Raw genomic sequence first — 26842 nt, 5'->3', positions numbered from 1 at the left:
GTCCTTTTTCTTTTCCATTGATAATTTGCTTAAAATAATTTCTAGTTGAAATTTGAAGAGAGGTTAAAGGAACATATAGTTCAAATGATTTTGTGTTAGGGACACAAACTTAAAACTCAAAATAAATAAAGAATTTTATGATATTCAAAATACAACTACTACATATATATTCACTTTCATTTCTTTCCTTTTTTTTTTTTTTTTTTTTAGGGACTGTTATCCTTTCTGAGTGCCCCCCTTATAGGTGCTCTCTCTGATGTATGGGGAAGAAAACCTTTTCTTCTAGTTACAGTTTTCTTCACATGTTTTCCAATTCCATTAATGAGAATAAACCCATGGTAAGTGACAATGTCTTTCTCAGGTGACTTGAATGACCTTTTTGGTTTCTTTGGAGACTGAATATAATTAGGACATAATCATGGATTTAGAAATTTGAGGGATTTTGAGACCATTTGTTCAATCCTTTTATTTTAGAGATGGAAACACCAAAGTTCACAGAGGTTAAGTTACTTGTCTAATACCATACATTACTAAGTATTTTAAGACAAGATGTTTCATGCTACCTGTGATTGAAGTTCTACTTACATTTTTGTGCTCTTGGAATCTTGATCAGATGAGATAATAACTGTAGAGTGTTTAACATAGTGTCTAAATTAGTTGTCATAGATTAGTAGTTGTTATTAATTATTATGATTAATTGTAATAAGCAGTATACATACAGGCTGTGAAATTATTGTTTTTTTAAGAGTTAAAAGGAATACTTTAAATATTTTTTTAAATAACTCTTGTGACCCTGATACTATTTCTGTTTTGAAAAAGCATCTTCAGTAACTGTGGTTGTTTGCAGCAGGAATTCAGTATTTTTTCCCTTGTAAAAAGAGACTCGTGTTTTGCACAATATAAATCTCATGCTGATGAAATCACAGATCCTTTATATAAAACTCATACCAGTATTTAAGAGTTTAAATTTACTTTGTAGTCATGTATTTAAACTTAAAATATTACCTGAAAGCAAACCCTCTGGACAAATTTTTCTATAAGATGTTACATGGCAACATCTCAAGCTTCATTTTAGATAATATGAAAATTTTTGTGTTAATTAGCACTATAGTTCTTTCTGATCTTTTCTTCTTTTAAACCATTCTGCCACAAGCTTCTCTTTTTGAGCTAAAGATTTTGCATTTTAGGCAAGTAGAGTTAGAAATATTTAAGAATATTTTTGTCTGGAAACAAAGATTTCTTCCCATTTGGACCAACAAGAACAATGTTCTTTTTAAAATCTTTTATCTCTTCTTATAAAAAATGCTTAGTTTTTGAGTCAGGAGAGCTAGATCTGTGATAGCCGCTGTGTGACACTGATTAAGACAAACATTGAACCTGGAACTAGGAAGGCTTAAGTTCATATCCAAGCTCACACACTTAATAGCTTTGTGACCTTGGAAAGTCACTTTCTCTAAACCTCAATTCCTTCATCTCTGGTATGGAAATAGTAACTGCACCCTAGTGCCCAAGATTGTTGATAGGATAAAATGAGATAATTTGTAAAACACTTTTTAAACCTTAAAGAGCCCTATAAATCTTAGCTATTATTGTGATGATGATTATACCCCATTTATACTTTGTACATTAGGATAACAGATTTCTAGTTAGTTCTATCACTTGTACTTTTCCCTGCCTGCTTTGGTGTACTTTTTTTTACTATTTAATGGAAGCCACATAATGAACACATGTTTTTAGGAGGCATCTAGACCTTGATAAAATAATACTTTTAAGATTTTTTTGCTCTGAAAAATGGTTTGGGTGTAAATAATTCCTTGTGGGCAGAAACAATTTATATTTTAAACTATAATAAAATTAATAGCCTTTGTTAATTGTCAATCTGAGTTTTAATAACTTGTTTTTTATAGTTTGTCAAGGAAATGATTTCATTTTTATGAGTGATAAATGTTGATATTTATGCCCTAGAGGGAAAGTATTGAGAATTTTATGTCTGTTAACTAAGTAAATGATGTCATATCTCATAATCAATGAAAACATTATATTAATATTAGTTATGGAAATCATAACCAAGGGCATATTCATTCATACATATATATCCATCTTTTTTATAATAAAATGGCATGGGAAGGTTAGGGTTTTACATTATTTGCAAGGTTATTTTTAACTTAATTTTTTTCTTTGTAGGTGGTACTTCGCTATGATTTCTGTCTCTGGAGTTTTTTCAGTTACCTTCTCTGTAATATTTGCATATGTAGCTGATATTACTCAAGAACATGAGAGAAGTACTGCTTATGGATTGGTAAGATATCACATGAAACTTTTGTTTTGCAGTTAGTAAATTACCATGTAGGTATACAGAAAATTAACACAATACCAGTTTTAAAATTATGGCTATTAATTGAAGAATTCACTACAAAGAAGACTGTTAAGAGTATTAAGGTAATACTTGCAGAAAGAATATGGAGTCAGTGTTATGAAGTTAGAATCTCCCATTTCTTTATTCTGTTTTAGAGAATAAAAAGCTGATTTTGGGGCAGGTCATAAGAGAATTTTTGAAGAAGTTAGAACCTGTAAAGTGACTTTTTTTTTTTAAGGGAAAGAGTGTGAATTTAGTTATATTGTCTAGACTAGACAAGAATAATCAACTTTGGGGTAGGGGAAAAAGATATGGGGTTGAAGCCCTGGCTCTCTTTTTCCTTTGGGAAAATCACTCCAACTCTCTGAGTCTCACCTATAAAATTGGTTAATAAACTGACTAACTTACAGGGTTGCTGTTACCTTAAAGTGCTGTTGAAATATACATGTTGATGGTTGGGCTGGTGGTGATCATGGTGAAGAAAATTTTATAAACTATCCTTTCCTCATTAATTTAACCTGGATAGGAAATGGTAATTTTGTGTTTATATATCTTTAATTTCCTTCAATGTGAATAACTCTTCTATTTTAGTTTATATATTATAAAATTAGCAGATAATTTGAAATTATGTATATTTGATTTGAAACCATATTACAGAGTTAACAAACATTAATGATGATTAGAATTCAAAAAGATTTTGACTGTTTGGAACTTGGGAAAAATCTAGTATGGTCATTTTTTTTTAAGAAAGATTTTATTTATTTTGAGTTTTAAAAATTTCCCCCCCATTTTTGTTTCCCTCCCCCCACCCCCCACAGAAGGCATTCTGTTAGTTTTTGCATTGGTTCCATGTTATACATTGATCTCAGTTGAATGTGATAACAGAGAAATAGTATTCTTAAGGAAGAAAAATAAAGTATGAGATAGTAAAATTACATAATAATATAATGCTTTTTTTTTTAAAAAAAAAACTAATTTGACAGTAATAGTCTCTGGTCTTTGTTCAAAGTCCATAATTCTTTCTCTGGATACAGATGGTATTCTTCATTGCAAATATCCCAAAAGTGTCCCTGGTTGTTGCACTGAAGGGATGAGCAAGTCCATCAAGGTTGATTATCACCCCCATTTTGCTGTTAGGGTGTACAGTGTTTTTCTGGTTCTACTTATCTCACTCAGCATCAATTCATGTAAATCCCTCCAGGCTTCCCTGAATTCCCATCCCTCCTGGTTTCTAATAGAACAATAGTGTTCCATGACAGTATGGTCATTTTTAATAGTGGTAAATATACACATATGTTAATAGAAATAGATAATCAGCCCAGACTTGAATTTTAAAAATTAGCTTCACAGATATAAGATGGGGGAAGACTGCTAGGTAGTATTTTGACTAGGTGCAATTACTATTTCCAGATCAGAGATGAAGGAACTGAGGTTTAGAAAGTGACTTGTCAGGGTCACAAAGCTAGTAAATGTGTGAGCTTTGATATGCACTCAAGTCTAACAGTTTCAGGTCTAGTGTTTATCCTAATCATTGTCTCATAACTATCACAGGTCTAGTGGATTCCATATTAGTCAGCAATATGCTATTGCAGTCAAGAAAGCTAATCAGGCAGGTAGTCATTATTTATTAAATTTCTGGTATATGCCTAGACCAGAGTCAGAAAAGTCAGAATTGGACTCTGTTCTTGACAAACTACACCTGAAATATTTTTTTCAGTTATGTTTGCCAGATTTTATGAAGTTCATAGATTAGAGACTATTCAGACCAAGACAACCAGGAAGATGAAGGGTTTTGAGAGTATGGCATGGGGATCAGTTGAAAGAATTAAAGAGGTTTAGCTTGGAAAAGGGAAGACTATGGAGAACATGATGACCCTTTGAGTATTTGGAGTGCTACTGGATGGAAGAAGGATTTGCCTTGATTGACATAGTCTTAGCAAATGTTCTTCACCTTTTTTGTACATTGGACCCATTTGGCACTCTGGTGAGTCTGTGATCTTTTTCAACAGTGCTTTTTAAATCTGTAAAATAACTTGAGATTTCAAAGAACATCAATTCTATTAAAATGTAGTTATTTAAGTGTTTTTTTAAGTTTATGAGTTTTGATGTTTTTCAGAGTTTGAACTTTACTCCAAAAGGTAGAAGTAGGAGCAGTGGAAGTTTCAGATGGGTAGATTTGGCCTTTCTAACAATTGGAACTGAGGAAAAGTAGAATGAACTGCTTAGAAGATTTAGTTTCTCCCTTTCTGAAGTTCTTTAACTGAAAGCTGGATGAATAATTATTGAATATGTTGTAACAAGTATTCTCCTTTAGGTTCTGGATGGAGTAGATACTCATTTAGATAGGTGTGATCTGTGAATTTTGAAATCTAAGGAATTCAGTTAATAAAGGTACATTGAACTATCATTTTGTTAAACCTTACTCAGAATGTCTGTTGTCTCCTGATCAAGTTTCACTTAGATTTTTTTTTTTGTTTGTTTTTGGTAAGGAATGCAAGCATAGTTGGTTATGCTGCATTGTGTGCTCAAGTAGTTATATATTATAACACAAAAACCTTATTCATGAATAAACAGCTTTAAAAATCACAAGCACATGATTTCTCAGTAAGCTTAATACTTTTGTTATTAATTCAGAGAATGAAGTACTGCATACAGCACTTTATTGGGTTCTTTTTTTCAGTTCCATTTACTGGCTCCGAGATCTTGATTAATGACTTGACCTTTTTGTGCTTTTGTTTCTAGTCTTATAAATGGTAATAAGAATGCTTACTCCTTGTATATACTGCTGTGGAATGTGAGGTTTGAAAGGTCATTTGTCCCTTATTTTATTGAGACAGAGTAATGATTTCTTGCCTGAGTTTTTAGAAGCATCATGAGTCCTGTTAAATAAAGGCCTAGTAAATATAAATGCTAAAAAGTATGGCCTTTATTCTATCAAACATTTGCCTTGTAGAAAATATTCTATTGCAGCATTTAGAAATTGATCCATCCATAAAGGCAATTGTTAATGTAGCATTTTCAGAAATTTAGGTGTGGTAAATTAATCCTCTCATGATTATTTTTCACCAGATTAGAGGAATATCCTGACCTGGTGATTTTTCTTTTACATAAATACACATATATACATACATATATTTATGTATATATGTGTGTGTATGAAAGCTAAATTTTTTTAGCCCCTCAGTCCTTTTTTTTGAGATTTGATACATTTTTATGATCTATCTCAAAACATATGAGAGAAATGTATAGCACTATGTGTAAAGGAATATATACTTATACATTTTAATGTTCCATATAGATATATGCTAATATTAACCATCTGGAAAAAAGCCATCAACCCTAGAAGTGAAAGGGAAAGGAACTTTGAGGAAAATAGCTTTTGACAAAACTCAGGAGAATAAATTAAGATATGGAGAGAAATTTAGAATTGTAAGTAAACTTAAGTGGGATTACTTGGTTTCCCCTTAGGTTACCTCAGGATAGGAGATTAGAAAGGGTAGAGAGTACCTGGAAGCACAAATATTCATAGATAAAATTTAGTATAGAGGTAAACAGTCCTATTTCCCTATAATTCTAAAATGCAACTATTACAGTATGTGCCAAAAATTGTTCATAGTATAAACCTTATACAAGGGAAAACAGGCAGGGATGGGAAGAGGGGAAAGTGAGGTTTAAGAGAAAGCTTTGGGTTGGGAAAGAATAGACATAAGCAAAAGAAATATTACTTGTAGAGTGATTTGTGATCAGATGAAAACAACGGCAGTGACAGAGGAGCTCACTACAAGTATAGGTTCCTTATGTTCATCACTTTTTTTTGTCGTCTTTTTTGCAAAGAGAGTGATGGGAGTTGAAAAGAAAAAAGGAGTACTATGAGGATACCATGGAGGCAAATATATTTAAATATAACTATGAATGTGAATAGGATACACTCACCCATAAAATAGAAGAAAGTAGCAGAATGGATTAAAAAAAAAACCCAGAATGTAAAAATATTTTGTTTACTGAAAACATACTTATAATACAGACTTTCACATAAATAAACAGGAGGCTGGAGCAGAGTTTATTATGTCTAACAGTAACTATAAAACCAGAGATAACAATCGCCTTTCAGACAAAGTAGATAGGGTTCAAAGTGTTAAGCAAGAAAAATACATTATGCTTTAAAGGTATCATAGAAAATGAAATAATATCAGTATTTAATATATGTACTAATGATAAAATATCTACTTGAAGGAAAATTCATTAATTTGCTGAAATAGAAGTCAAATCTATAATGGTTGAGGACCTCTGGGTGTTCCTTTGGAGACCTAATGAAATATTTTTAAAAGAATCAGGAAGAAAGTTTAAGATCTTAATAGAATTTTAGAAAAAAGGGTAGATTTCTGATAATAGAAAAGAATATACATTCTCTACTGTAAATGGCATCTTTACAAAGATTGAGTGTGCTAGGAAATTAAAAAAAACCTCATAAATACAGATCCTGTATTAAACAGATTAAACGTATCCTTTACTTCCTCAAAACACAATCTAATATACTCAATAAAAGATATTTTAAAAAAAGATTCAGGGGTGGCTAGGTGGTGCAGTGGATAGAGCACTGGTCCTGGAGTCAGAAGTACCTGAAGTTCTTTAACTGAAAGCTGGATGAATAATTATTGAATATGTTGTAACAAGTATTCTCCTTTAGGTTCTGGATGGAGTAGATACTCATTTAGATAGGTGTGATCTGTGAATTTTGAAATCTAAGGAATTCAGTTAATAAGGTACATTGAACTATCATTTTGTTAAACCTTACTCAGAATGTCTGTTGTCTCCTGATCAAGTTTCACTTAGATTTTTTTCACTTAGATTTTTTTTTATGTCTCAGACAATTAATAATTACCTAGTTGTGTGACCTTGGGCAAGTCACTTTAACCCTATTGCTTTGCAAAAGTTAAATAATTTAATCCTAAAGATTAAAATGGATCAGAGAAACAGATCATAGATATAAAAGGTAATTTCATCAAAGAAAATTACAGAATTGAAATGACTTCCAGAATTTAGGGGTTGCAGCCAGAATAGTCTTTGGGGAAAATTATTTCTCAACACTTTCATCAAAATGGGGGAGAAAGGACTAAGCAATAAAGGCAAGCAATGTAAAAAACAAATAAACTAGAAAGTCAGCTTTCAAAATACCCAATGAAGAAAATAGACATTTTTAAAACAAAATTGAAAAAGTTCCTAATGACATGACCACAAGTTGTTTCTTTGAGGGGAGGGAGCAGAAGAAAAATCTAAAAAAATTGCTCACTAATGAATTTTTTTAAAAAGGAAAATTGCCCTTAAAAAAAACAAGAATTTATACCAAATGAAGAGGAACTAAAGGAAATTATTAGAAACTTTTGTACTTTTATATACTAATATGAAAAAGGTCACTATTTGCAAGAATATAAAATGCCAACATGAATGGAATGAGAAATAGAGAATTTAAAAAATACGTTTCAGAAGAAGAAATTGAATAATGAACAAGCCATAAGTGAAAGGGAAGGAAGGATGTGTGTGTGGCAGGGGTTTGAGTGGGAATGCAGAATGGGGGACTGCTTACTGATAGATTTATTTATAAGTGAATTTTATCAAGTTATCTTTAGAAGAATTGATTCTAATAATTATGTAATGTAAATTATATATATATATATATATATAAATGCAGTATATATAATGCAAAATAATTATATAATGAAAAAATAGGAAAAGAAGAGATCCTATCAGATTCTTTCTATGAAACAATTAAGGTCTTGAAACCTTAACCTTGGAGAAACAAAAGAAAAATAGAAAACAATAAACTTCTCTAACAAATATTGACATAAAAATGTTGCTTAAGATAAGAGACATTTTAATTTTATTTTTTACCAAGAATGCAGTATTGATTTAATATTAGAAAAAATGTTAACATAATTATATTAATAAAAATACCAGCAAAACCCCTATGATTATATCACTAAACCCCCCCCCCCCCAACTGTAGATACAACACAATTAGAAAGCTTAAAATATATTTTTGGTTAACATTGCAATTGATATATTAAAAATCATGAGGTTGCATCATCTTTAATGGAAAAATTCTAGAGGCTTTTAAAAAAAAAGATTTATTTTTGAATTTTAAGATTTCCCCCCAATCTCGCTTCCCTCCTCCACTCCCACAGAACAGTCTTTACTTTGTTTCTATGGTATACATTGATCCAAGTTGAATGTGTTGAGAGAGAAATCATATCCTTAAGGCAAAAAGGAAGTATGAGATAGCAAAATTATATAAGATAATGGTTTTTTTTTTTTTTAAATTAGAGGTAATAGTCTTTGGGCTTTTTTCAAACTGCCCAATTCTTTCTCTGGATACAAATGGTATTCTTCATTCCAAATACCCCCAAATTGTCCCTGATTGTTGTACTGATAAAATGAGAAAGTCCATTAAGATTGATCATCAACAGGGGCGGCTAGGTGGCGTAGTTGATAAAGCACCGGCCTGGGAGTCAGGAGTAACTGGGTTCAAATCCTGTCTCAGACACTTAATAATTGCCTAGCTGTGTGGCCTTGGGCAAGCCACTTAACCTCGTCTGCCTTGCAAAAAAAAAAAAACAACCTAAAAAAAAAGATTGATCATCAACCCCATGTTGCTGTTATGGTGTACAATGTTTTTCTGGTTCTGCTCATCTCACTCAGCATCAGTTCATGTAAATCCTTCCAGGGTTCTCTGAATTCCCACCCTTCCTGGTTTTGTGCCATAACATACATATACCACAATTTGTTCAGCCATTCCTCAATTGATGTACATTCACTCAATTTCCAATTCTTTGCCACCATAGACAGGGCTGCTATGAATATTTTTGTACAAGTGATGTTTTTAACCCCTTTTCATGATCTCTTTAGGATATAGACCCATTAGCAGTATTGCTGGATCAAAGGGTATGCACATTTTTATTGCCCTTTGGGTGTAATTCCAAATTGCTCTCTAGAAAAGTTGGATGAGTTCACAGCTCCACCAACAGTGTATTAGTGTCCCAGATATCCCACATCCCTTCCAACATTGATCATTATCCTTTCTGGTCATATTGGCCAGTCTGATAAGTGTGAGGTGGTACCTCAGAGATGCTTTAATTTGCATTTTTCTAGAGACTTTTTCAATAAAATTTGGAGTAAAATGTAATTTTTAAAAATATCAAACAATGCCTTCTTTATTATTTCATATAGTTTTAGAAATTTAAGCTATAGCAATAAGAAACAGAAAAGGAATGGAGAGCTTAGGCAACAGTAAAGAGGAAATGATCATTTTTGTGCAGATGGAATGATAATGTACTTGGAGAATCCTTCTGATTTAACTCGAAATTATTGAAAAAATAATTTCTGGAGAGTAGCAGGTTATAAAATAAACTCACATAAACAATCAGCCTTTCAGTTTATTAGCAAAAAACCTTAGGAAGAAGCTATGGGAAAGAAAATTTCATTCAGGATAACCACAGAAAGTATAAAATATTGGGAGTCTACCTACCAACACATTTGAAAAAATTATATGAGCCTACCAGATACATAAAGGTACTCAGTGAAAAATGATTTGGCTCATGCAGAGTCCCTAATCCTTTCGATGCCCAGGAGAAATGAAATGGCGTCCAATACTGAGTTTGTATCATATGTACTGTGTAATTTTAAAGAGGACTTCATTTCATTGTATTCTTTTTATGCTAAAAAATTCTAGTGAACACTGCTCCAAAAGAACTCCTTGAACTTGAAGTGGTTGAACTTGAAATTTGTTCTGTGTATGCATTAATTGGATTTCAAATATGTGAGTTTCAGTTGACCTGTACTCATTACAGAAATTATCCTCTCAGGGAAAGTGATTTGCCAAGTATGCAATATCATTAACAGTAGTACACCTGGTTACTTTGACAGCTTGTCATTTATTAATAAATAAGTCTTGGAGAAGGAAAAGAAAGCTTATAAGAGCAACTAAGTCCTTTTTATGATTTCTTCTAAATCTAATTTTTAATTCTTTATTCTCCTTCTATAATCATAGTTCTAGCTGTTACCATGGTAAAATATTCCAGAGCCTTCACCTTTACCTTCATTTTCCTTTATACTGAAGTACAGAATCTATTGACTATGGGAAGCCAGACCACTGTGAAAAATAAATCAGGATAAAAGGAATTTGAGTGGAAATATCTAGGGGTGCTTAGGTGTTATGATAGATGGCATGCTGGGCTTAGAGTTAGGAAACAGTTTAGAATCCCACTTCAAACCTGTCTCCTCAACTGTAAAATGGTGGTAATACTAGTGCCTACCTCCCAAGGTTGTTGTGAAGAACAAATGAGAGGGAAATAAGAGAATAAATGAACAAACAAGAACACACATAATACACATAATCATGTGCATGTATACACACATTAATTTAAAAAATCCTTGTAAACCTTTAGGTGATATAGAAATATAGGTTCTTTGTATTTCTTTAATCAAATAGCCTCATATATAAGAATTAAGCTCACCCTTTCAAATGTGGGTGTCAATAATAGAATCATGAAGATACTACTGTTACATGTGCTTTTTTTTTTTTAGCTTTTGCAAGGCAAATGGGGTTAAGTGACTTGCCCAAGGCCACACAGCTAGGTAATTATTGAGTGTCTGAGGCTGGATTTGAACTTGGGTACTCCTGACTCTTAAGGCCGGTGCCACCTAGCTGCCCAAGCTACTGTTATTTAGATGATATTTGACATTAGAAAAAAAAACTGGTAACTTTGTTGTGAAAATAGAACTAGTAATATTTCTTATTTTCCATATTGGAGCATATTTATAGGCATAGTTTTTTTCTTCTTACCATGCATTATTAAATATGCCCTTTGTAGCTTTTAAACTTCAACATTTATGAATTACTGGGGAATAAAAGGTCCCATCTCAGTTTCAACACCAATTAACATCTGCCTGTCATATTTTATGCTGGCTTATGAGAAAGAACATTTGCTTGAGAGTGATATGATTTGGTCCTTCCTTGCCTATTCCATGTGTAATGACTTGAAGAAGTCATTAAATTCTCTGCCTCTGTAGTTTTCATTTGTAAAATTGGTCATGCACAGTATCTTGGTCATAGTAAGTGAGCACTTAATAAATACTTGTTGACTTGTCACCGTGACTTCCTATTTCACAAGTTATTTATAAGGATAAAAAGGTAACAAAATGGAAAATTCTTAGGAAAAAAAATACAGAATCAGAATTTTTAGAAATAGAAGGAACCTGAGAATCATCTTACCCAGACCCCCCTAAGATTTTCTATGTGAAAATGTTTTCATTTAAATTTTTTTTCCTTTAAGTAGAATGTTATTGGTAACTCTTGTTCTGATGTTTCAGATAATGTAATATCCCCATAGAATGATAACCTTTCATAATTTCCTTGCTTGTATTAGAAAAGAAAGATAGAATTTTGGACCTGCATTCAAGAAGTGAGTTCAAATGTAGCCACAGTTGCTTCCTAGACTCTGGGCAAATCACTTAATTTGTTGCCTCAATTTACCAAAACTGAAATGAGAATAATAGTTGTACTTGCCTACCACCCATGAAGATCAAATGAGGTAAAACTTGTAAAGTATTAAGCACAAATTCTTGGACATAGTAGGTACCTGATAAATTCCTCTTTCCTTTCTTGCCTTTAACTTTAACAATATGGACCCATATGTTATTTGATCCAGACTTTGTTGCTTCTCTTCATTGACTTCATTTATATCATTGTAATCTTTGTTTACATTCTTTTGACCTTGTTTCTTTGCCTTGGATCATTTGATATAAGTTCTCCCACATTTTTCTTGATTCTTTCTATTTATCCTTGCTTATGGCTTCATAATGTTATATAATATTCATGTGCCATACTTTGTTCATTTATTCCCTTCATATTTGGTCATATATTTTATTTCCCTTTTCTATTATACATAGCCATCCAAGGTCTATTTTTTGGGGGAGGGGGAACTTTGCAACAAATTTCCTCTAATAAAAGTCTCATTTTCAAGAGATATAGGGAAATGACTCAAATTTATTAGATTATATTCCTAATTTTATAATTTCTTATAATTTATAATTTCTTATAATATTTCATTATATTTATAAACCATATATTATTCAGTCATTTCCCAATCGATAGATAGCCTGTAAAGTTTTCAGTTCTTTGCACTTCCAAAAAAAAAAAGAGCTGTTAAAAATATTTTTGAACACATCTTTTTAAAGAATTTCTTTGGGAGCTATATAACTGTCCATGCTCTTTGATCTAGCAGTTTCCAGTTTAGGTCTATATCTTAAAGACATAAAAAAAGGGGAAAAGAATCTATTCGTACAAAAATTTATAATAGCTCTTTTTGTGGTGGCTAAGAATTGGAAATGGAGAGGATGCCCATCAGTTAGGCAATGACTAAACAAGCTGTGGTATGTGATTTTGAAGGAATGTCATTGTGCTATAAAAATGGCAAGCAGGATGATTTCAGAAAAATTTGGAAAGACTACATGTACTGATGCAAAATGAAGTGAGCAGAACCAGGAGGATGTTGAACACAATAACAGCAGTATAGTACAATGAAGAATTGTGAATACTTTATCTATTCTTAGTAATACAGTGACCTAAGACAATCCCAGAAGACTAATGGTGAAGCATACTGTCTGTCTCCAGAGGTTGAACTGATATTGTCTGAATAGATTGAAGCATGCCTTTTCACTTTCTTTCCTTCATTTTTTAAAAAATTGAAGTCTTCTTGTGCATAATGACTACTAATATGGAACAGAATGACTAATCTGGAAATGGTTTACATGATTGCACATGTATATTATTGAATTTCTTGCTGTCTCAGGGAGGAGAGAAGGGAGGCAGGGATAGAATTTGGAACTCAGAATTTTTTTAAATGTTCTTTTAACTTCTTTTAAATGTTATTTTGTTTTTTAATTACATGCAAAGATAGTTTTCAATTACATCAAAGATTTTGTAAGCTTTTTGAGTTTCACATTCCCCCCCCCTTCCCATGACAGTGAATAAACTGATAGATTATACATGTACAATGATGTTTACCATATTTCCATATTAGGTATGTTGTGAAAGAAGAATCAGAACCAAAGGGAAGAAAAACCATGAGAAAAAAGACCATAAAACAAATTTTAAAAAATGAAAATAATGTTTTAGTCTTCATTAAGACTCTAATTTTTTCTCTGGATGTGGATGGCATTTTCTAATGCACATCTTTTAGATTTGACCTTGATTTCTGAACTGCTGAGAAGAGCTAAGTCCATCATAGTTGATCATCACACCATGTTGCTGTTAATGTGTTCAGTACTCTGGTTCTGCTCATTTCACTGGAGCATTAGAAACTCAAGACTTTTAAAAAAATGTTTAAAAATTGTTTTATAATATAATTGGGGGACAGCTTAGGTGGTGCAGTGGATAGAGCCTGGCCCTGGAGTCAGGAGGACCTGAGTGCAAATGTAGCCTCAGGGACTTAACAGTTACCTAGCTGTGTGACCTTGGGCAAATGATTTAACTGCATTGCCTTTTAAAAAACCTAAATAAATAAAACAAACAAACAAACAAATATAATTGGGAAAATATTACATAAAATTCTCTTTGGATTAAATTGTTAGTATTGGTATTGCTGTGTTAAAGAGTAGGTATAATTTAGTAAAATTTGAGGCATAGTTCCAAATTGCTTTCCTGAATGACAGGACCAATTCACACATCCACTATCATGCATCAGTGCTTATTTTTACCACAGCCCCACTAATATTTATTATTTTTATTTTTTTTTGGTCTCCTTTGCATATTGAATCAGTATGAAGTAGAACCTTAGATTTACTTTAATTTGCTTTTCTCTACTTATTCGGGATCAATTTTTTTATTTTCCTATACTCAAATATTGATAGTTATTGAAACCTTGGATTTCTTTTTCTGAAAGCTGCCTTTTCATATTTTGAATTTTTGATTATTTATTGGGAGATAGCTTTTATTCTTACAACTTTTCATCAGTTCTCTAGATATTTTGGAAATGACATCTTTGTCAGAAATTTGTTGCAAAGATAATTTTTTCCTTAGTTAAATTTTCCTTCTAATATTAGCTGTATTAGATTTATGCAAACAATTTTTAAGTTTATACAATCAAATTCTCCAAATTATAGCCTGTAATCTTATTTTTTTCATCATGAACAATTTTCTTATCCATCAGTTCAAAAAGATAATTTCTTCTTTCCCTTTTCATTCTATTTCTAATTTGCTTGTGATATAACCTTTTATATCTGAGTCATGAATCCATTTGGAACTTACTTTGATTGATGAGGCTCCACACCTCTTGTTTTTCTGTCATTCATATCCTGACACTCTTCAACTCTGTATCTCCCTTACCCTTGACTTTTTTACTGCTATCATAATCCTTTTTTCTTATTTTTTTATATGCTTTATCTTTTTCCCTGTAGCAATTGTTTTCCCTTTTTATACTACTTTTAACATTAACTTTTATTTTTGATACAGGAAAAATCTGTCTTCTCCCTCTCATAGCATCTTAAAAATCTGCTTGCATTTCTGCATTTATACTAACCTTAGTTTAGACTTTCATCTCCCATTCCCTGATTTACTGCTATAGCATCTTACAGAAACTTTCCTTTTTTCAGAGTCTTCCTACTCCAGGCTCTCCTTGATATCAGTAAAGAAGACCGTATGCCTAATGGAATGTATAATATGTTCATTTGAGTTATGGGGGAAAAATATAGGCTCTGAGATCTCTAAACATCTACCATGCCAGTTCCTGCCAGAGGCTGCTTAAATCTGGGAGGTGATTTCAGGTTGAGATTTGGAATGCTTTGTCCCTCTCAACCTCCTTTCAAGGACTGAGTAGCAGTGGCAACAAGGAGAGATGCAAGCTGAACCAGTGTAGCTAAGCGCATCAACTCCTAACTGGGACTAGACTGAATGCTGCAGTCCAGGAGCTTCTGTGGCAGTGACAGTCATGGAGGCCCAGTCAGAACTGAGGGACAACTGGGGCTTTGAGAGGTGAAGGTCAAGGTCATTGGGGCTCATGGGATAGATGCTTCGAGCTGGTTGTTAGAGGAAATGACAATCAGCAAGGACTTATTAATCATATTCTATGTGCCAGACACTGGGTTAGGTGCTGGAGGGATACCAAGACCAAATGAAAAACATTTGTACACTGATTTTGAGGAGAAGGCACTAGCTGCTGGAGAACCAAGAAAGGCTTCATGTGACACCTTAACCAAACCTTGAAAGGATTCTAAGAGGCAGAAGGGAGGATTGCCTGCATTCCAAGCATGGTCCAACCCTCTGCAGAGGCATGGGAAAGAACAGCTGATAGAATGTGGTTGAACCTCCAGAGAGCCAATTTGACTGAGCCATGTGGAGAGTGGAGAAGAGTCTTGTGCTCTAAGGCTGGGTATGAGCAAAATGAGGTTGGGGTCAGGGTGTGAACTTATTTAAGTGCCAGACAGTAGGCAATAATTCAGAAGCTTATGACGAAGAGATCAATTGATGGAGAAGTTAGTCCAAAAGAAAAACTTTATTGAATATTGAGAATGGGAATGAAAAATTACAGGGTGTATGCAAGTTTCGGGGTCCTCCTTAGATTTGCAAGGGATTCCTCACAAATGCATTTTGTGGAGATGTCTAGTCAGATAATGAAGCTTCAACTTCAAGACATGTTGATCTCAGATGGGAACTGTGAGTCATTTTGTTGAACCCTCTGAAAACTTCTGCTATCATTTAGACTAAATGTGGTCTCTTGAGTTAGTTGAAGTTACAGTCCTTTTGCAATTCTCAGAAATGAAACTAAAGAAAATGGAAGATGTGAAAGGGTTGGGTCTACAAAGAATAAGACTAGGAAGTGATTTCTATACTTTACAGATAAGATGGACTCAGGCCATGTCTTTTGGTCATGATGTGGCATACTGTGGCCTGCTTTATTTGCTGAATATGCATACATACATATATTTATTTACGTATTTATATATATTTCTGAATGTTCAAAATCAAGATGGAATTCCAGTTTTTCTCAGGCATATAATTTAAAGAGAAATTACAATGCAATCTTTTATCTTTGGTAATAGAAGAGGAATGTTGATGATTGAAATCCATAATATGGATAGTCTTTGTAAATTGAAAGCACCAGCTCTTTCTACTTTCAAATATTCTTTCTTGAACTATTTATGTTTTATTTTCTGTCTCCGTTTAATGAAGGATTCAAGAAACCCTAAAATGGCCACAAAATGAGAGTAATGGAGTAAAGAGGAAAGAACTTGTTGAAACTTGTAGAATAAATTATTAATTTTCAGAGAAATTTGAATGTTGTTATATTTTCTAACTTAAATATTTTTATTGAAATATTCTTGACATGGTTTGTTGTGGTAGTAATTTATAATGTTCATTTCCAATTATAGCAAGATTCCCAACCCTTTACTTATAGCACATGCCACTTCATAGTGTTTTCTGGTAATATTTTTAGACTATATTCAGGACAACATTTATTTGAATTCATTCAAAGTTTTGCTGCTTTCTATGTTTATACATATATAGATACGTATACTATACTCATATAATATTATAGGAAGGAGGAAGGATATCATGGAGTTGAAAAACAAGCAAGTAATAGTATACAATGTTACTGTTTGAAACGTGTAGGAATCACTGAATACTTGGATGATTTTCCTTGCAGGTATCTGCCACATTTGCAGCAAGTTTGGTAACCAGTCCTGCTATTGGAGCATATCTGTCTGCTAGCTATGGAGATAACCTAGTTGTCCTTGTGGCCACCGTGGTGGCTCTCTTGGATATCTGTTTCATCTTGTTAGCTGTTCCAGAATCTCTATCTGAAAAAATGAGACCTGCTTCTTGGGGACCTTCAATTTCATGGGAGCAAGCAGATCCTTTTGGGGTAAAACTCAATTATTCAAGAAGCAGTATATGTTTGATTTTCCTAATTTCTTCCCTAGCCATGTGAATCAAGAAAATTTCTACAGTCATAGCTAATGCAACTTAATCTTGAATTTCTTTAAAATAAAGGAAGTAGGGAATTGGTTACTAACAAATCAGTGACTAGAATGTACTAAGTTCCACATGGGATTTGAACTTTGCCTTGATGATTTTTTTTTAATTAAAATATTTAATGAACTCAAGGGTTGAGGAAAAGAAGAGTGTCACCAGTGGCTTGTGTTCTTCTCATTATACTTAATGAATGAAAAGTGAATTTTTGAGTAATGAAAATGCCCTGCTGGTTATTACTCTTAACTCTTTGATGAATGAAGGAGAAATTTTTGATTTTTTTGATACTCTCCAAGGGTATTTGCCTTTTCACAATCTATTAATTGAATTTTCACAAATTAATACAATTTATATATTATTATGTATTAACTGTGACACAAAAATAGTATTTCACAGGCAGTAAGCAGGCTGTTTCTAAAGTTCTGAATCATTCCATTGAGTTATTTTTCTGATGAAATGGATATAGTAGAATAATCATTAAGATGCATTATTCCATGAATTTCTTTATAACATTGGCAGCTCTTGATTTGTCTACTTTTATTATCTACTCTTTATATTTCTAAGGGGTCATAGCATTGGTACCAGCTGTCTAGAATATTGGGAAATATCAGTGTCACAGATATTGACATTATTTACTTATATGTTTCTCTTTTTCCTCTTGTTCAGTCTCTGAAGAAAGTTGGAAAAGATTCCACAGTTTTGCTGATCTGTATCACAGTCTTTCTTTCATACCTTCCTGAAGCCGGGCAGTATTCTAGTTTTTTCCTCTATCTAAGACAGGTAGGTAAGCCTTTGAATTCTTGAGTTGTATATCAGAGAGGGCTTACCAATCTCTCACCCTCTTTGGGTGAGAGTATCTTGAAAGAAGTATAACAAAAAACTATCTGTCAATCAACTGTGACAATACTCCTGTTAAAAGCACATAGTAATCAAATTCCACTACTCTGCCCATCACATTGAAGGGTTATTGATCAAACACATCCTGCTGGACTTGCCATTCAGTGTTCACTGTTTTGAAACTCTTCAAAATTCCTTTAACACCTTCAGAGTATGACTAGTTTGCCTACATGACTGAATCTGTTGCTAAATGAAGGGACTCAACTGATATTGCTGCCCAAGGTCAATATTATTGTTGACCTGGGGCCCAGGTATACAACTATGTTAATGCTTATCCCCTTAACTCCAGAATAGTAAGCCTCTTAAGTGGAGCTGATCTCCCAGGGTCAGAACCGGATCTCACTTGTTATTTCTGCAAAAAATAAAGAGAAAATTTCTGAGTCTGCTTTCACTGAAAGAAACACAGTCAATGATAGAACATAAGACTTGAAAAAGGAGATTTGTATTTTTTTTAAAGGTAAATATCATTCCAACAGGAAATAGCCTATAGTACTATGAAGTGAGAAAAGGAAGACTACAGCTTACTTTTAAAAATTACCTGAAAGCTTATATTCTACATAAGTTAAATTTATTTAGACATTTGTTAAGCTTTACTGAAGTGACACCCAAGGTAGAAGGAGGATGCCAGAAATCTAGAACTTATTTCTGAAAAAACATCAAATTGCTTTCATTGATTACAGCTTATCTTTCAGCTCTTCCTCTGGTTCACTTTTTCATAGTCTATTCTGAATCATAATTGTGACCATTAGTCATTCCTCCTTTTCCTGTAGTTTCAACCCATACCTTGTGCTGTCTTTATTGTCCTCCTTTTGCTTTCTTTCCCCATAGCTAGGTGGCAAAGTGGATAAAGGATTGGACTTAACATCAGAAAAATTCACTTCATAAGTTCAAAAGCAGCCTCAGATACTCAATCTTGTTTTCCTCAGTTCCTCATCTATAAAATGAGTTGGAGAAGGAAATGACAAACCACTCTAGTATGTCTGCCAAGGAAACACCAAGAGTAGTCATGAAACAATACAATTGAAGCAACTCAGCAGTGACAATAGCAACCCTGTAGATCATCTGTTAAATTATGAGACCTTTCCCTTGAATGAATCCCTTACCTCTCGATGCTCTTGATGCTCAGATCTTATCAAATCTCAATCTTGTGTTACTCTCCCAATCTATTTTCTTTGGTCCTCTCCTTTGCACTCCTCCTCATCTTAATTCTCCCCAAAGTCTCTGTCTCTCTGTTTTCTACTTATGTAACATCTTCTTCATAGTTACCTATAAAAATGCCCAGTTCTCCCATCCGTAAAAACAAGTTTAGAAACCCCATTTCTTGATCCTGTTCTCTCTTCTGTCAGCTTTTTCTATTTACAATCAAACTCTTAGTTTAAGCATTTTTATACTCATTATCTCCATTTCTTTATCTCTTCCTTTCCCAATTCCTTGTAATTTGACTTCTGAAACTTTTCCCCCTTAGTTACATAGCAGATTTTTTAACTGCTAAATATGCTATTCCTTTCGCAGTCCTCAACATTCTGGATATCTAAAGCTTTTTATCCTGTTGACTACCCCTTTTTACTTAATTTTTTTCCCCTTGGCTTCCCTATCACTTTGTCTTCTGGTGTGATGATGACTTCTCATTCTCCTGTGCTGGAACGTTATTTCCTACTCTTCAGCACAGATGATTCGTAGAGTGGATAGAGCACTGGCCTTGGGGTCAGGAGGATAGGAGTTCTAATTCAGGCTCAGACATTTGTCTTTTACTAGCTATGTGACCTTTGGCATGTCACTTCACCCTGATTGCCTTGTATCCAGGACCATCTCCTTATTCATATCTGGCCACTGGACCCAGATGACTCTGGAGGAGAAAGTGAGGCTGGTGACTTAACACAGCCCCCCTCATTCAAATCCAATTTATGTGCTTGTCATGACTCTGATGTATTCTTCTTCAAAAATGAAGGACAAAAACAAACAAAAATTTCTTACTCTTCACTGCAGGTGGGGGAGCTTTATTTTCTCCAATCTTTTTTTTGCTCTTATCTTTGCTTCAAATTATCCTCTTTTTTGGGGGGGGGTGAGGATACCATAATACTTCCATTCACTCTGGTTCATGACTTTAGCTTGACATTTAAGGCCCTTTGCAATCTTGTTTTAGCCTTCTTTTCCATATTTATTCACAGAAATTTCCTTTATGCATTCTGGAGAAACTGGCCAGCTTAATATTTCCTCATTTGACATTCTAACTCTTATCAAAGAAAATAAAAATTAATTCTGTTTGCTATGTTTTAGACAAGAGTCTGCCAGAGACACTTTTTATTAATTTATCATTTTTCTAAATCTAGGCATTTCTGACTACTTGCTTGTTATTCTTTTTACTTACTTTCCAAAAGAGTAAGGTCTTTTTATATGAGAAATATTTATTTCTGAGTATTTCCAGTTGAACTAAAAAAGGAAGTTTTTTTTTTTACTAAACTTCCACATCTGCTTCCATGTTGTTCCCTAAGATTGACTCCCATTTTTCCTTTGCCCAGCTTTTTCAAGGCTCAATCTCTTGATACTTTACTTAGTTCTATGTACTCTGTATTTATGTTCTCTCTACCCCTCTCCTCACCCCTTCTAGCCTGGATACCCCTTCCCCTTTCTAGAAAGATATGGGGGGGGGGAGGGTCTGTATAAGGTGAGATTTAAGCTGAATCCTGAAGAAAGCCAAGGAGGCCAGTAGACAGAGGAGAGGGCAGAGGTTACTCTAGACATTGAAAACAATGGGAGGGCAAGGATACCAATTTTACTGCATTGTAGAGCATATGGAAGGAATTAAAGTTTAAGAAGCCTGGAAAGATAGGAAAGGTCCAAGTTGTTCTATAAGTGCTTTAAATACTAAAGGATTTTACATAACATGCCATAATCCTTTCACTTAGCATCACCACAACTAGGAGGCTAAAGATATGAGCAGTTGGCAGATGTTCATTCATTTTAACTTGTCCTGGGATATCTTAAAGTGAAGACAACTCTGCCTCTCCCCTCCTGCCCTGCAAACTGTATTTTTTTTGCTTTCCTAATTTAATTAAAAAAATTATTTCATTAAATATTCCCAATTACATTAAAAAAAACTTTTTAACATTCATTAAAAAGCATTTTTGAGTTCTAAATTCTTTCTTCTCTTACCCTTCCCCTGCCCTAGCCTGATTTACTTTAAAATAATCTTACCTGCATTTTTGTTTATGGAAGTAGGGAATAACCAAAACTATTTTCACTGATATTTAAAACATACATTTCATCCATGTATTCTTTTTTTTTCTTTAGGCTTTTTTTTTTTGTCAAGGCAAATGAGTTAAGTGGTTTGCCCAAGGCCACATAGCTAGGTAATTATTAAGTGTCTGGGACCGGATTTGAACTCAGGTACTCCTGACTCCAGGGCTGGTTCTCTAGCCACTGTACCACCTAGCTGCCCCTATCCATGTATTCTTGATAAGGTGTTAGAGGATTTGTGTGGTAAGTGCTTTGATTAAAACAGGCATAATTTCTTTGTCTTTTAGTAATTAGTTATCAGCACTAGAATTCATAAGAATTCTCCCTCCCTTCAAAAAAGTTTAAAACAAGAAGACTTAAATCTGTAAAAAATACACTGAATATTTTCTTTGTTTTCATAAGTACACCTTGTAAACAAATCCTGTTTAAGTTTAGATTTTCTTTTTTTCCTAAATGATATTTTATTTTTCCACTTATATATTATGAAAGTTTTTCAACATTCATCCACATGCATATTTATAAATTACATAATTTTCTTCCAACCTCCCTTCCCACTCCCTCCCTGCATGGCAAATAGTCTAGTGAACATTGTACATATACATTTATGTTTAGCTTGTATTCATATTAGTCATTTTCTGTATGAGGAATTAGGATTAAGGGAATAGAAAGAAAACCATGGGATAGCAAGGGAAAATAAGAGAAATTTTTATAAAGTAAAATAGTGTTCATTCAGTTTTTCTAGTTTTTTTTTTTTTTTTTTTTTGTTTTTTGTTTTTGGTAGATAACATTGTTCATAACAGGTCTCCAGGATTTTTCTAGGTCTGAACTACTGAGAGGAGATGCAGCCATCAAAATTGATCAACTCATAATATTCTTGTTAATATGTACAATGTTGCTTTGGTTCTGCTCCCTTTGCTCAGCATCAGTTCCTGTAATTCTTTCCATGCTTCTCTACAATCTGACTATCCATGGTTTCTTATAGAACAAAAGTACTCCATAACTTTCATATATGTAATTTGTTCAACCATTCCCCTATTGATGGGCATCCCCTCAATTTTCAGTTCTTTGCCTCTATAAAAAGAGCTATTATTAATATTTTGGAACATGTGGGACTTTCCCAATTTTTTATGATTTCTTCTGGATAGAGACCTAATATTGGATTTGCTGGATCAGAGGGTATGATCAGTTTAATTGCTCTTTAGTCATAGTTCCATATTGTTCTCCAGAATGGTTGGATTAGTTCACAACTCCACCAACAGTGCATTAATGTTCCAGTCCTCCCACATTCTCGCCAGTGTTGATCTTTTCCTCTTTTTGTTATTTTAGTCAATCTGATAGATGTGAATGAGTATTAAGTTTAGATTTTCAAATCTCAAAATTCTCTGATTAGTGATGCTGTGATTTATGAATCTTATTCTAGCATTGTTTTCCTATGGTTGAAAAATAATTAGAATTTTTTCACCTTTAGGATGTCAATATTAATAAAATTTCTAAAATATTATTAAAATCTTCTTTTTATCATCTTTCTCAGATTATAGGTTTTGAAGCAGCTGAAATTGCAGGATTTATTGCCATGGTAGGAATCCTGTCCATTGTAGCTCAGGTAAGGGCCAAAATAAATACTTTGAATAGCATATTGAAATTATTGGAGCATTAAATTGTCACATTATTTCTTAGTTTTTTTTGTATAACATTTTGTAACATTCAGAGCTTTCACCTCTTGTGAATTTAAGGCAAATTTTATAATAGTTGTTACCTTGAATCTTCCTTTAGTATGAATAACCTATCTAGGAGCATGTAATTTAGTTTTAATGCTTCTGTTTTTGTTTGTGTGAAAATCTGTCTTGCCAAATAATATTACTATTGAAAAAGACTATAGAAATTCAAAGAGGAAAGGAAATTTAAGTAAGAGTGACATTCTCCAAATTTGAGGGACTAGGAAAATTTTAGAAGAATATGTATAATATAAGTAATTGGCAAGGTAAGATGAATTTCCCCTTTTCCCACATCATCACCATGGGACTACACCCTCCCTTTCGGAAAAATTCACTATTGTCTGTTATGTAGAGGTAGATCTTTTATCAGAGTTATATGGAAACAGATACTTTCTGATTTGTAATAGTGAGAATATACTTATACCAATGGGATCATGAACACATTGAAAGACAGAATATAGCTGTTTGACTATTTTAGTCAAATTACAGGGTTACAGAGGATTCCTACTCTTCTCTCTCTCTCTCTCTCTCTCTCTCTCTCTCTCTCTCTCTCTCTCTCTCTCTATATATATATATATATATATATATATATATATATATATATGTATATATAAGCAAATATCTTAGAATCTCTAGCATCTGTCAGGACAGTAACAAGATATGGAACCTGAACCTGATTCTTTTGGGGGATTATGTGATGAGACAGAAAAGGACCAAGACCAATACTGGCATCAGGATACCAGGAAAAGAAGCAGAATCAAGGACTTAGGAAGAATTTTGGGCCTGTTCTAAGCCATCTTATCCCAAACTGTACAGGTCTTGACTTTATTCTACAGGGGGAAGCAAGCCCAAACTGGGCAGCCTACCCCATCCAAGAGACAGGGTAGAGAGTGGTGAGAGTGTTTTAAACCTTACTCTCAGTCAGCAAGCATTTATTAAGGGCTTCCTAAGGACCAGACATTGCTCAACTAACTTGGTATATAAAGAAAGGCAAAATATCCCAATCCAGAAACTGAATCTAGAGATGTGAGTAAACAAAAGAAAAAATGTACTATGAGTTAAGACAATTCAGGTGATTATTCCAGGAAAAGAGTATTATGCCACAAGTAAAAATAGAGCCTCAGCAAAGAGAATGACTAATCTGCAAGACTAATCCCAAAAGTGGTTGGAAGAAATGCAACAAGATTAAAAGAAAATAGATATTTCAAGAAAAATCAAAAAGAGAAAAATTAACTTAGAACAGAAGATAGGAAACCCTATCCAAATAATGATCTCATTGAACACAGAGTGGAAAAAACAGAACAAAATGTTTTCACGAAAGAACAAAAACATTGCAAGTGTAAATTCAAAGTCAGAAGGTTGGAAGAAAAATAGTAGATAGTGTGTCTGCTATCAAAAATTCATCTGGGGGGGCGGCTAGGTGGTATAGTAGATAAAGCACTGGCCTTGGAGTCAGGAGTACCTGGGTTCAAATCCGGTCTCAGACACTTAATAATTACCTAGCTGTGTGGCCTTGGGCAAGCCACTTAACCCCATTTGCCTTGCAAAAACCTAAAAAAAAAACAACTCACCTGGAAAATAGGTTGAGGAGAGACAACACATGAACCACTTGTATCCCTGAAAGCTGGAACCAAACAAAAAACTTGGATCCCATATTTTAAAAAAGCATAATGGAAAACTGTCTAGACCTATTAAAGGAGAGGCCTCCTCCAGGAAACTCCAAATTTGAAATACTAAGGATTGATTTAGACAAAATCCAGAAATTCTAGATCAAAGAAAAGAAGTACTTTAAATATCTAGAACTGAAAGATTTCAAGTAAGGGGCATCACAGATAACTTGAATATTCTGCTGCAGCTATGATTTAAGGAGTGAAAATCTTGGAAAATTGTATTCTAAAAGACTTACAATCAAGAATAATTTACCCTGCAGGATTGAGTAGAATTCTACTGGTGGAAAAAAAAAAAGAACCTTAATGAAAGAGGGCTTTGAGGCTTTCCTGATGAAAAGACCACAGTTGTGTTGAATCTTTGAAATGCAAATACTAGAGACAAAGGTAAATACTTTTGAGCAGTTGGTAGGGACTGACCAGCATTGTTTACCTGCTAATAAGGGGAGAAGAAATGACTGCAGAATCCTGTTGTAATTGGGGGCCAGGGAAAGAGCCAAGGAAGGAAGCATGGATCCAATGTATGGTTTTGTTTAGTTTAATGAGGGGAAAGAAAAGGAACAGAAAATAAAATAGAGTAGGGAAGAAAAGAGGAAGAAGTAGGAGAAACTTACTAGTTCCCAAAATTGACATGCATCAGAAAAGTATACAAATGTGGAGTAATCACTACACTCTGAACTTAGAGACTTGGAAAAAATACATACATTCCCTGCAGTTTTATGGCCAGTCCTCTATCTCTTCTACTGTATTCTAGTGCCTTTCCTCTCTTGATTATCTTATTCATTCTTTACAGTTGGTTTGTACATCTCTGTTTGAACAGTGTCTCCATTGTTAGAATGTGAGCTTTTAGAGTGCAAGGATGGTCTTCTGACTTTCTTTGAAAACCAGCACTCAGCAACAGTGCCTGATAATACATGCTTCTTGATTGACTGACTATATAGAACTGCCTGCTTTATTTACTATTTTAAGTTCATAATAAAAATAAAATAAAAAATATGTCAAACTTGCAGAGAAACAGGTGGAAAGAAAGGAGGTGGGGTTAAGCAGGAAGAGCAGAGTTGGAAGGAATAGTTACAAGTAGAAAGTTCTGAAGTGATAGACAAGCAGGACACTATTGGTACTAGGTTAAATTGAATATCAACCTAAAACTACATGCATGGTAAAGCTTTGCCATTGCATATTCCATCTCCTCTTCTGTTCTTTGTATATGAAAATGTCCATGTTAATGTTTTAAATTCACAAATTAAAAAAATAAATAATAAAAGCAAATGTCATATTCTTTGTGTGAAAATGCTAAATTGAGAAAATCAAGTGTTAGCATTTGTAAATCAAGTTAATTTTTTAATTTAAAATGACCTAAGATTTTTTTGTTTTTAATAATAAAGAGATGTCATGGAGTTCATGGAAACATCCCAATGGGTTGCACATTGACTTAAATCCCCCCCCCCCCCAATTGATATTAATTGTGTTGGATTGCACTGTATCGCTAACCATCTAAGAGTCTCAGTCAGGTGAAGACAGAACTCCACACATCCTTATAGGCAGTTCAAGTCCTCCCTTTGAGTTAATACTGGTTATGTGCTCCTGGACAAGTCACATAATCCCTCAGTGTTCTGATTAGCTGTTAAAGATTTTATATCCAGAAGAGTCTGAATTACAGCTTAGAGGAGGGATCCTCAATGGTAGTTCCAAGAAACCATAAATCCAGTATCTATCCCTATCTCTGATAACTTCAGTTAGTTTGTTAACCCCAGAATACCTCCTCTCCAGTTTTATTTTAGTACACTTATCATATTCGTGCCTCAATAAGCAGATGTTTTCAAAGGACTTTTTTTTTTCACCACTAAAATTCTTTATGTGGGATATGTATATTAGAGGCCTCATTAAGAGCCTTATTTTGGAATGGGTTTTTTTTAAAGACTATATGCTAGCAGAGCACAAACTCA

The 26842-nt window shown here is 33.6% G+C and overlaps 1 protein-coding gene across 1 annotated transcript in view; it reads left to right on the top strand.

The window, feature by feature from the left end:
* The window catches only part of MFSD14B (major facilitator superfamily domain containing 14B), a 100290-nt gene that overhangs the window by 61511 nt on the left and 11937 nt on the right, over positions 1–26842 (top strand). Inside the window, exons 4-8 of the mRNA XM_074206555.1 lie at positions 211–338; positions 2185–2299; positions 17055–17273; positions 18047–18160; positions 23046–23117. Coding sequence (XP_074062656.1) covers positions 211–338; positions 2185–2299; positions 17055–17273; positions 18047–18160; positions 23046–23117 — 648 coding nt within the window. The remainder of the gene's footprint in view (positions 1–210; positions 339–2184; positions 2300–17054; positions 17274–18046; positions 18161–23045; positions 23118–26842) is intronic.

Source organism: Macrotis lagotis, chromosome X (genome assembly GCF_037893015.1).
Source record: "Macrotis lagotis isolate mMagLag1 chromosome X, bilby.v1.9.chrom.fasta, whole genome shotgun sequence".
Lineage (NCBI taxonomy): Eukaryota > Metazoa > Chordata > Mammalia > Peramelemorphia > Peramelidae > Macrotis > Macrotis lagotis.
The sequence above is the reverse complement of the archived record's forward strand: the minus strand, read 5'-3'. Positions and strand labels throughout refer to the sequence as shown.